Source organism: Pimephales promelas, chromosome 9 (genome assembly GCF_988280905.1).
Source record: "Pimephales promelas chromosome 9, fPimPro1.hap1.1, whole genome shotgun sequence".
In the NCBI taxonomy this organism is placed as follows: domain Eukaryota; kingdom Metazoa; phylum Chordata; class Actinopteri; order Cypriniformes; family Leuciscidae; genus Pimephales; species Pimephales promelas.
In genome coordinates this window covers 551,430-563,947 of record NC_142777.1, presented here as the reverse complement: position 1 = coordinate 563,947, position 12,518 = coordinate 551,430, and the positions used below count along the sequence as shown (strand labels likewise).

Sequence of the window (12,518 nt, the reverse complement as noted above, 5' to 3'; positions counted from 1 at the left end):
TCAAGTGCCTTTACCAGTGTCTTTAAGAACACTATGAGAATATGCCAAGGGCTTCTCGGTCTCTGCTTCTCCCCCTCTCTTCTTCCAGTGCTTTCTGTCTGTTGGTCAGAAAACAATACTTAATAATACAATAATGAATAACACATAATATTCTCTGTCACACTGAAGGTCTAAAGGGCCTCACACTAAGATTCTGAACATGGACAATAAATCGATGGATCAATTTAATTTTTTTCTGAATGCATCACGCTTTTCTCTCGCATTGATTCTGAGCTTAGTTTTAACAGCAGATTGTGCTATAGGCTAGTTTTTAAATGCTCACGAAGGATAACACTTGGCCGTTGTTCTTACACCTCAGAAAGCTTTTATGACACAAGATTAATATCCCACTGCAAACAACCTTGTCGGACTTTATGAATTGTTATTTAGTGGAAGATTCATGTGGTGTGTGTAAAGCATTGTAAGCTAGCAGATTACGGCTGTTTCTAGACATCTGCTTTTTAAAACTAAGCTCAGAATCCATTCAAGAGAGAATTGCGATGCATTCGGAAAAAATTGGAATCAATTCAGAATAATTTATCGATTCATGATGCATTGATTTATTTTTATCTTCCTTTGAGTTTTCAGTGTACAGAGTAGATGACACCATTGTCGAAACGATCCCATTCACACGGATCCGTGAAAACAACTAAAAACCCTGTATTCTGTTGCCAGGCCAGTAGATGGCGATGAAACACTATAGACTTTGTGCTGTCTATTTCCTGTTTCCTGTCATGTGATCACTCACTGACCTATAATCATTTAAAGACAAACACACATAAAACAGATATAAAATGACTAAGACAACATGTAAACCTAATTAAAACATTAAAACTCTAATTAAGTCAGTTAGTTGGATTATTGTCGGATGGCCAGGACTGCACATGAATGAAGGGTGCCCGTTATGATCTCACATACCCGTTGATGAAAACTGTACAGTAATTAAGTGTAGCTGGAAGAATGATCATTTCTTGATGTAGCAGACTTGATGATGGTGTTTAGACTTGATGTGGTTTTCCTTTCAGATTGCTAGTTTATGAAAATGATCTGGAGATCACCATGGTAACAGGTTGGGTCTGTTTCTGAGGGTTTTGGTTTGGTGCTGTTGGGTAATTTTCATCAGTAGCACGAATCCGCTCTGATTGGACACTGATGGCTTTGAAGCGAGTTCAGAATCGTTCATTATCTTTCCAACATCAGCTGTCAACTGTGAGAAGTTTTCCAAGGACTCAGCAGTTAGATCATGCTGTGATATGAGCATTTGTATGGATTAGATCAGTGAGATGCTGGCGTTTCTGTGTCCATTGCATTCTGTTTATGTGTCAAGTATCACACCTTACAGAGAAAGTTTGAGTAATTTGTATCAGGGCTTGTATATTTAATGGTAATGACTTTACATCACCATCCAGTTTGTTATATGGCTACTGAATAAATATATTGAGATGAAGTTGAAGTGATTGAATAATGTGAAAAGAGAGGGAGTGCGGAGGGATACGAGAGATGAAACTAGTGGTCATTAGACAAAAATGACGTAATCAAATATTCTAGAGAACCATTTAATAATCTTTAATAATACAAACAAAAAGTATTCTCTTTAATGAATGGAGAAATTCTAAGAAAACAAACATTTATTTATTTATTATTTATTTATTTTTTTACAAAAAAACGTTGTATAAATGCTACATTAAAAACCTTTTAACAGGAATTGATTTTACTATATATAGTCTCCGGTCTCGTATCTCTCACGGAGGAGTGGGATTTTCTTCCGGAAACCGATCACTTGTTTAGCGTTCATGTAAACACTACATTCAGATTTTCCAATGGAATTAATTCAATTAGATCGAAACAAAAGCTGTGCATGTAAACAATGAATGGCGACTGGAGAAAGCAAAAGCTGAATCCCGGACATCGATGGCCGGACATGTCCAGGAAAAAGAGGATGGTAACCACTATTACTCAGCTTTCTCCACAGAACAAGAGCCTGCTAGCTTAGCTTCCAAAAAAAGATGGCCGACACTATGTGTTCATTCTGTGAGTGAAATCGCCCTCTATGGGCGGGTTGAGGACATGCGGGACAGACCCTACTACTGACTGTAGTCTTTAGCATCTGGACAAAACATCCTCCGATGACGCAAAAATCATAAATTTGCGTCCATAGAATTTTTTCCACACAAAAAATACATAAATCTCTCGTCTCAGGGGGATATGAGGGTGGAAAGCATGGTGATTCAAAAATACTGCAGGTTTCCTACTAATACAAAGCATGATGCTAAATCCTGAAGTATCCCTTTAATGTCTATTTAATTATTTTAGTTGTTTGTCGCTCTAATGGTCATTATTAATACAAGTGCTAGTTTTGACTTCATCACAAGGCAAAGCAGATTGTATTTTCCAGTGGGTTGGTACAGTATATGAACATTACATCACTTACAGTGTACGTTCAGTTATGAACTGTAAAACCTCCACCGAAACATCATCATTTTACAGTCGTCACCTTCAGGTTTGTTGAGAGTCGCTTCACTCCTGAGGTTCTGATCATCATCATCATGCTGTTCTTCTCATGAGAAAATCTCTGCCTTGTTTTTGCTTTAGTAACTTTTCTGTGCTGTGCCTAACTGGATTCCTCCTGCTGAGCACAACAAAGCTGGGGAAGTGGTAAACTTGGACTCGGATGCGTGAGAATGGGCTGTTGTTATGTCATTAAAGCGTCCGCCGAGAGCAGAGCCACAGAAAAAAGGAAACATCTTTTGATTGTTTTGGGAAACAATGCGGACGCGCACCGGGACACATTCCACGGGCAGCGGCATTCCAGCGACTGATGGAGCGGCCCGGGACGACCTGCGCCGCGCTTCCCATTGTGGAGTAATGCCATGCGTCTGCCAGAAGCTACTGTGTGTACGGGTCCGTGCTGACGCTCAAACAGCTGTTCTCATGATGGACAGCTCTCTCGTAAATATTCTTTATATGTGTTCGCTTGAATGGTTTATCAGGCACACTAAATGTTGTGAAATCTTCCACGGACCTATTAAATACTGCTGGCCACTTCTGGAGGGTTTTTAGTAATGTTCCCAAATTTGTTCAAGGGTTTCAGAGTTTGGACTGGACAGGGTCAGAGCGGGTTTCTTTGGTTGTACCATGGTTTCAAGAGTGAAAGAACCAGACAGTAGCTCAAACAGTTCTCAGGGTACTTCAGGGCATCACAAATGCCCTATAATCACTCATAAACACTTCAGTCCTCCAAATGTCCATCAGTTAGGCCTGAACCAAATAATGTTGAACCAAAGAGACTGCTGTGCACATTTGAATGTATTTCTCTGAGTCAACATGTTGTCTAAAGTCTGTTGCCCCCTGATGGGCTTTGAGGTTTATGTCTGTTTGCGGAGTGAGAGTCTCCATCTCAAGCTCACCTGGAACCAGGTTAAATATGCATCACTTAGTTTCTCAGAACTGTGTGAAATATCCACTTGAATGAAAGGATTTGCAGTGAAGGACACGCATAGTTCCAGCTTAAAGTCATTGAATCTGTCCTCAGATTTTTGTCCAAGAGTTCAAAGTACTGATGTAATGCTCTGTCAAAGACCTCAGATGCAGAAGCAATGACTGCATGGATGGAAAGACATTTGTTCCTCTGTAAATACGGCTGATTGAATTCTTTTACAGCACTGATCATGTCACTGATTCAGTTTCCCAGTGATGCGAGTTAGGAAGGAAAGATCAGGTAGTCATCAGTTGTTACCAGCCTTTCATCATGAATATCAACACCCCTCGTTGTAGTCTTGAAGGGGAATTAATGTGAAAAATTCCTCTTTCGCTGAAAACCATTCTGATGAAAACCATGAGCTGCTCCACAGAGTCGGCAGACTGGACGAAGAACCATCCGCAGGAACCCGAGTCTTTCTCCAGCCGTGACTCGGCCAGTTATTGTACTGTCTGCGAGTTGAACTTCGGAGTGTGCGGACATTATTTCATTTCCACTCTTGTGATCTTTAAACCGAGAGTTTGCTATCACAGTCATTGCTGCCTTGACATCCCAGAATTTTTTTTGTTTCGTCAAAAAATTAGCATCTCGAAATGAAGCTTCAGTTGCGGTGTGTGACTTTTTTTGCTGCCTGCTAATCTTCTTTTCTCAGTATTGCACCCGGTGAATAACGGCCACTGAAGGTCTCCTGGGTTGTGCGGAAATGTCTCTCCACATTGTGTCTCTTGGCTACCGCTCCACAGATGAGGTGTACAGCTTGATCTTTGACATTTGAACTTTTTCAAAACTTAAACGTTTTACCATGTGTAATCCCTCCACCCAGGTCCCACTCGACCCGCTCCAAGCAGAACTCGAACCCGGGTCTTCGGCATGAGAGTCAGGCGCTCTAACAAGGAGGCTAAAGACTGTAGCCATTAGCGTCTGTCGCTAGAGCCTTATTGAGATCAGGGGTTGACTGATACTACAGTGTGTTTAATCTTGGCCAGAGTCCTTTTTACTAAATCAATTTGACATCATTTAATTCATGCAAAGAAGTGATTATTTTAAATCAGAAAAATGCAACTAAAATATTTCTTCTTATAAAGAGAATATCAATATAATAAAACAACTTCAAATGTAATTTTCCCTCATTCCAGAATCGGAGACTTTTATTTTCGCACATGTGGTTTGTTTCTCTTCTTCTATTCACAGTATCTGAAAGACTGTAGTGGACACAGACACAGCTTAAGCATAGTGTCAATTTAGCTTTGTATGTTGGGAAAAGCAAAAAATAATTATATATTTCGAAGAGTCTGTTATTGTGGTGTGTTTGTCTTTTCCTCAGATCGAGGCTGAAGTGTGTGACTCCAGCTAATCTCCAGCCAAGTTGTTGCTGGACTATAAAAGCATTTAGTAGATCTCAGCTATTTTGAGGAAGGGTTGTAAAATGCACTAAAATAAATGAGCTGCTTTATTATGTAATAATTCTAGCGGTACATGTATATAAACTCTGTGTGTGTAACCTGTTTACGTCGCCTCTGAGGGAGGAAAGCACGAGCGGCACAGAAGGTAAATCCCACGTGTCAGGAATGATTAGCATGACACTCGCCTGAGAGAGAGATTTAGCCGGGATGACGGCCACTTACTCCAAGCCTGTTAGAGAGAGAGAGTCTCTCTCTCTCTGAAATAAGCAGTGGAATAAGCTTTGATTTGTGCTGTGTCATAGAAGGTCGTTTGCTGTTGTGTTATTGATTTCCTCTGTTGTAATGCCAGAGGCTTGTCTGAGAAACGCTGGTATAAACACTGAATTTGTGCTTTTGAAACCATGTAGATCTCCATGTAAATTGAGTGCTGTTTTGTGGTCAGACTGCTGTGTGATAAACGTGTGTGTGTGTGTGTGTTGCAGGCAGTGACCGGCAGGAGTTTCTCTGACAGGGACTTCAGAGCTGGACTCAACAACGGCATCTTACTGTGCGAGTGAGTAACTCTCTCAAACCACACACACGCACACACACACTTAAAGGGCCAGTGTGCCCAAAAAGTTGAATTCTGTCATCATTTACTTACCTTTTCTGTTTTTTATGGAACAAACAATTAGCATGAAATGAGTGCCAACTCTACCTGTCCCCAAAATCACAACACGCACCGTAAAACACAACACACTATAAATGCAGTACAATTGTGTTAGGAATTTCTTCATCCAGAGAGAGAATGAGACGTTGATTGAAGAGACGTTGTTGAGACATTGTTTAGACGTTGTCAAGATGTTGTTGAGATGTTGAGATGCTGTTGAGACGTTGTCAAGATGTTGTTGAGATGTTGAGATGCTGTTGAGACGTTGTCAAGATGTTGTTGAGATGTTGATGTTGAGATGTTGTTGATGTTGAGATTTTGTTGAGATGTTGTTGAGATGTTGTCAAGATGTTGAGATGTTGGAATGTTGTTGAGATGTTGAATTATTGAGACGTTGTTGATGTTGTAGAGACGATGTTGAGACGTTGTCAAGATGTTGTCGAGATGTTGTTGAGATGTTGAATTATTGAGACGTTGTTGATGTTGTAGAGACGATGTTGAGACGTTGTCAAGATGTTGTCGAGATGTTGTTGAGATGTTGTCAAGATGTTGTCGAGATGTTGAGACGTTGAGTTGTTGAGACGTTGTTGATGTTGTTGAAACGTTGAGTTGTTGAGACGTTGAGATGTTGTTGAGACGTTGTTAAGATGTTGTTGAGACGTTGAGATGTTGTTGAGCTGTTGTTGAGAAGATGTCGTTGAGACGTTGAGATGTTGAGATGTTGTTGAGATATTGTTGAGACATCGTTGAGACGTTGAGACATTGTTGAGACTTTGTTGAGACATTGTTGAGTTGATGAGATGTTGTAGAGACGTTGTCAAGACGTTGTCGAGATGTTGAGACGTTTTTGATTTTGTTGAGACATTGTTGATGCTGTAGAGATATTGTAGAGACGTTGTTGAGACGTTGAGATGTTGTTGAGACGTTGTTAAGATGTTGTTGAGACGTTGAGATGTTGTTGAGACGTTGTGATGTTGTTGAGTTGTTGTTGAGATGTTGTTGAGAAGATGTCGTTGAGACGTTGAGATGTTGTTGAGATATTGTTGAGACATCGTTGAGACGTTGAGACATTGTTGAGACGTTGTTGAGTTGATGAGACGTAGTAGAGACGTTGTTGAGATGTTTTTGAGACGTTGTTGAGGCGTTGTCAAGATTGTTGTTGAGATCTCTAGGAGTCGCGTGTGAAACACTGGCTGTTTTTCTCAGGGCGAAGCAGCAGGAGACATCTCTCTTCATATGTGGTGTATAGTTTGAGTCGAGCAGAAGCTTTGAAGGCCAGTTTTCATCAGCGGCGGATTCCATTAGGCTAATTGTTAACAGCAGTGTTTGTGTTGGCAGTTTTATCTCAACTCTTCTCTTCTGACTGCTTCTCATTACCAAACATGTACATACAGACAATACTTCCATAAACACACACGTTACCTCACATTGTTCTGAATGCTGAAGATCTGCTCGCTCAGACAGGAAAGATGGAAAACAACAGTTAGACACATCAGCACAGGCGGATCTGAAGCACAACTGGATCTAGCCTCAAGCTCATGGCGTTTTCTTGAGTGTCCCATCACACAGGAGTCTCACACAGGAATAACAAGTAATAATCATCACCGCCTGTGAACAGCCCCCAGGACCTGCTGGAAATGAGCTTCTTCTCAGATCCACAGAGACACACGGATAACAGTCTGATGTCATTTCTCGCATGTCCCCCACCGTATCCAGCAGATCTTTATTTGATGGCATGTATGACACTAACAAGAGCTGATAAACAGATGTGTCCACACTAAAGCACACGCCATCATCTCTCATCCCCGAAGCGGCACAGCCGGACCGTTTTCTAGATTCGATCGTGCTGTCAAAGCGATCCCGTTCACACAGATCTGTGAAAGCGACTGTAATCGCTGTATTCCAGTAGATGGCAGTGTCACTACACTACATGCCTATAGACTGAACACACATGTGCATGACATCACCGTTTTCACAAAGAGTTGTTTTATGCACGGAGAGGGATGGATAACACTTTATGCACGGACGATGTCAGCGCTTTCAAGAACTTGCACTCTGAAACAAGTTTTGAAAGTTTGCGTTTTCAGGCCCTTAAAATGCCTCTGTTGTATAAATGAACGGCCAAAACTATGGGATCAAAATCCCGCCAAATGTGTTGTGGCCAAGGATCAAAAAATAAAAAGCATGATTCAAAAATGTAAAACACATGTGAAAATATAACTGAAAAAAATAATGCAAAACAAACAGAAAAGCAAACAACATCGTCACAGATCAAAATATAAGCGTGATTCCTAAAATAACAAGCATGAATAAAAACTTTAAACATAGTAAAAAATATTTTACACTAAACTTAAATTTATGTTCATGTTTTTCGCTCTTCTTTCCATGTTCTGCGCTTGCTCTTCCAAATGTTGCAGTTCGAGTTTCTCAAGCGTCACCATTAGTCCATAGTAGCATTAGTCCAAGGCAATTACCAAGATCAACACACCAAATACATTTACCAATTTAATCTATTAAACTGATTTGTAAGTGTGAACTTATGAAGTGTAATATATTTTGTTCAGTAATGTGTTTACATTTTTGAATCATTCTTATTATTTTTTGATCCGTGGCAGCAATACATTTGGTGGGATTTTGATCCCATAAAAAAACACATATAAAGGTTTCAGTTTTGATTAGAATTTTTTTTTCTCGTTGTTTAGCAATGAGGAATTTTGAGGTCAGTATCCGAACACATTCAGTGTTTCTTCAATATTACAACAGTAGCTTATTCTGCTTATATTGATGATTATTACACTTCAGCTCTGATCTGACTCTATGATGCCTCTGTTATATTAGAAAACATGGAGGCTTCGTGGAGGTGTGTGTGTGTGTGTGTGTGTGTGTTATTTGAGATGAAAAATCCTCCTCAGGACATCAGGATGTTTATGTCCTCTGAGTCACACATGCGGTTTTAATTCAGACGGTGCGCTGCTGTTTTCAGGTCCAGGCTACTATATACGCATGATGTATGATCTTCAGCATTAACGTGTGTCCTCAGCGTGACTTCTGTGCATCTGGCCCGTGAAAGCCCTCATGTCTGAGTCCTTTAAGACGCTCCAGGTGTTTCCTCAAACATTTATCCAGCGCGACACAAAAAACACACAAACTTCCTAAAGATTTTACTGCGGAGAGCCGTTTATTTTGCTCTCCTTCCTGAAACTGGACAGCCATGTACTGCACATTTACTGGTCTATCAGATCATGTTGCGTGTGTGTAGTCTTTAGTCCTTCAGGGTCTGTACACTGTTGAGTTTAGTGTGTCAGAGCCCCTAAACACTTCTCAACACGGCCCGCAAACCACGGACGCTCGTCCAACTGGTGCCGGCAGAGACTACGCCAACAGGCGGCTGACGGTCAGCTTGTGTTTCATGGCCTTTACTCTAACGAGAATAATATTTAAGGGTCACGTCATGACTTCGCCAGTAGTCTCCAGCATGGTGTCCGCACGAAGCCTGTGAGCTGCCCGCTAAGCACATTAATGGCTCCAACTTTCCATCAGAGATCCACTGTAAATCAGGGCTCCAGACGGGGACTAAATGGTATTTTGTGACGTTTTCTTTGTGCCGGTGCGACTAAAACTATGCACTGGTGCCCAACTGTCTTTGATTATGCGCTGTCGTTTGCGTATGAGACTCATCGAATGGCAAACGCTTCAAAAGTGTAACGAAACTCATTTGAAGAGCGCAGCGTGGAGCATTTCTCCGTTCGGCCCAGTAAACAGCCAGCGAGTCCAGAGCGGGCAAAGCCACGAGAAGGCAAGCCTGCAACCAAAGCAGCGCAGCGGCTAATGCTAACGCTGGTACGCAGCGATGGAGAGCAGGGGTCGATTGTTTTGATGGATGTAGGCTTCACTACACTGAATAAACCGCTTTTGTGAGGAAACACCTAATCCTTTAAAGTCGCCCTGTGGTGAACGTTTTTCAGGAATAAATCTTAAATACTTGTAACTGAGCCAGGATATGAAAATGTTTTATTATTTCCCATGTGATGGTGATTAAAAGTAAAGTAAAAGCGCACCACCATATTATAATCAGAATAAATGTATCCCCTGAGGGTGCCATTGCTCACAGAAAGATGGAGGATAATCACATTTACACCGTTCTTTTCTGCCTCACACTTGCCAAAGAAGTCTTACTCTACAAGGAAAGGAATTAGTTTGGAAGTTAGTTTGTCTTCAGGATGTGATCAGGTCGTGAAGAGCGTGTGGTGTGAGGAGGCCGGATCGGTGTGTTGCTTGTGGAAACCTTCAAACCTCCACCTCTCTGAGTTCAGTTTTGCTAAATGTCTTAAGTAAAGTGTTTGTTTATTAAATGTTTTAAAATGATTGTCACAATGTTCAGAGAAGATTCAGAAATAGCGTTTTCATTCCTTAAAGGTACAGTTCTGTGTTTGTGTTTCCTGTGTGCCTTTGTTCCCTAAGTTCCCGCTTTTCATTGGTTGTCATAGTTACCGTTGTTGGATTGATTAACCCCACCTGGCTCTTGTTTTCTAAAAAAATATTGTATATATTATATTAAAATATATTGATAAAGTGTTGTGAATGTGTCTCTCTCTCTCTCAGACTGCTGAGCTCGATCAGACCGGGTCTGGTGAAGAAGATAAACCGGCTGCCCACTCCTGTAGCGGCTCTGGTAAGGCTTTCTGGTTTCTGTCCACCTCTCTCCTCCAAACATCTGTGATGTGTTCCCAAACCCTGCTAAAATACACTGTTAATTAACAAGACAAGAAACAGTGCTTTTGATCTAGTTAACTCTAGGTAAGAATTACAGAAAGATGTCAAGAGAGCAGGAAGCCGGTTTGTCTTTGAGGAGTGTCCGAGAGACTGGGCTCAGTGTGAGAAGGGCTCGCTTTGGGTCTCGGGTTAGAGATTTTGTCAATGAAAAATCACATGAAGCTTCCACATAAAGCATCAGATGCAGCAGACATTGTATTTCCCGGAGGATCTACAACAGACTTTATAACAGAGAATAAAATCTTTGGTCTAGAGTGATTTGCAATAATCAAGTCAGAAAAATATGTACATATGTAATGTGTGTAACTGGAATTAAATATGTAGCTTGTCCTTTTTCCATTTGTGCTTGGCCTTTCTTCTAACTTGTCTAAGTCGTCGGATATCAGAGTTGAGCCATGGTTCGGATTTAGGAGCAGTTTCATTTAGGTCATTCAGCCAGGCTAAGGCTGAGGAGTTTAACCCTCTGAGACCTAAGGGTATTTTTACAATAAATTTTCCGTCTGGTGTCATTTACTAAAAAAGCTTGTAAAACATCAACCCTTTGGTGCACAGACAATTGACACACCTCTTTTTTTTTCAGGACAAATTGAACTTTCAGCATATTTGTGTTACATTGATGTCACCTGAATGTAAAATAAGTTATGGGACCATAAAGACAAATGAAAAAATAAATCGGAAATGGAATCACTCAAATATTTATTGAAATCACACACAAATAAATTAAAGCTAAGCAATTATCCTCTGGAAAATAGTTTGTTCATGTCTTTGGAGTCCTGGAGCACAGGAATAAACATTATAACTTTACATGTGAAATGAATTGACATGATCAGGTGAAGCACAAGATGCTGTCGCCTGCATGCGTGTGCTTTCGGGCTTGGGTCTAAATGTCAAACTCTGCATTGGGTTCGAATCACGCCGAGGCTCCAGGCTGATGAATGCACCTCTTGTTTTCTTTAAGGGTGTTCTTTCATTCCTCCTTCTGTCCTCTGACATCAGTGCCGAGTGCTTCTCCGAGTGAAGTGTGTGTGCACTAGAGAGGGTGGCGACCCGGCCATAATAGAAAACTTAATACGAGTTTGAAGGAAGACATTGTAAGAATAACAGGTGTTAATCAGCCAGTGTTTTGAAGGAAGTTTGGTTTGGCTGGGCCGTCTTATCTCCGCCGTCCACCCCTCGTAACAGGCATGGGTAATTACACACCAGCATTCCTCAAACCTCTCTCTCTATATCTCTCTGCCTGGTTTCCCCCTCGCCTCGCTGTGATCCCAGAGCTACAATTACACCGCAGTATCTTATAAGCCCTGGAACGCAGAAATCAGACAACATCTCTTACATTAAGTCTGCTCTTTAAAACGGATTTTTCATTGATGTATTTATTTATTTTATTTGACTAAAGCATTCAAATGTTTGCTGATATTTAGAAAAACATGCTAAGTTCACATACTTATTTCTCTGAAAAACTGCTTCAGCAAGTGATTCTACTTTTAAATGTGCGTTGGAATGTGTGTTTGTTTTGGTCTGTGTGACTCCGCCCACTACAAATTCACCCAATGGTATTTCAACACCACGGGTTTCCAGTGAGTGGAAAACCCAGCGTATTACAGCCATGGAAGCCAGCAGACGAACTGGGTCAGATGTGGCTGATTCTACAAGACATCTATGACCAGACCAGTGGCATATTAAAACATGATAAATCAACTGACAAACTTGTATAAGGCTTGCCGCTTTCCTCACTCTTTTCTATAGCATGTTCTCCATCTGGTAACCAATGCGAGAGTCGAGTCTGAGGAGGCGGGCGGAAAAAACAACTCTCTACATATTTTGATTAAGACTGCAGGAGCAATTTCAATGGCTAGCTTTCAATATTACAGCTTGAAGAAACAAAACGCTTTTCAAAACACATAACGGGTAATTCCGCTGTGAGTTTGTTTGGAATTATTTTTTGTTGGAGCAAAAACACACGAATAAATGAATAAAACCTTTATTCCCCCGTGGGAAGTTGAACATTAGCACAGATAACAGTAACTAACAATAAAAAATATAACCACACCAAACATCCAACAACATTGTAGACATAGAGGATACAGAAAATAGAACATAAACAACAACACAGCAAACCTCAGTCCAAGCTAAAATGCAATATACTAGATGACAAAAGGTACTCAATATTCTCAAT

At 40.8% G+C, this 12,518-nt stretch overlaps 1 protein-coding gene across 7 annotated transcripts in view; it reads left to right on the top strand.

Moving 5' to 3' along the window:
- Positions 1-12,518, top strand: part of limch1b (LIM and calponin homology domains 1b) — an 89,033-nt gene that overhangs the window by 21,407 nt on the left and 55,108 nt on the right. For all 7 annotated transcript variants that reach the window (XM_039653714.2, XM_089134653.1, XM_089134651.1 and 4 more), the window contains exons 2-3: positions 5,403-5,473; positions 10,172-10,241. In XM_039653714.2, coding sequence (XP_039509648.2) covers positions 5,403-5,473; positions 10,172-10,241 — 141 coding nt within the window. The remainder of the gene's footprint in view (positions 1-5,402; positions 5,474-10,171; positions 10,242-12,518) is intronic.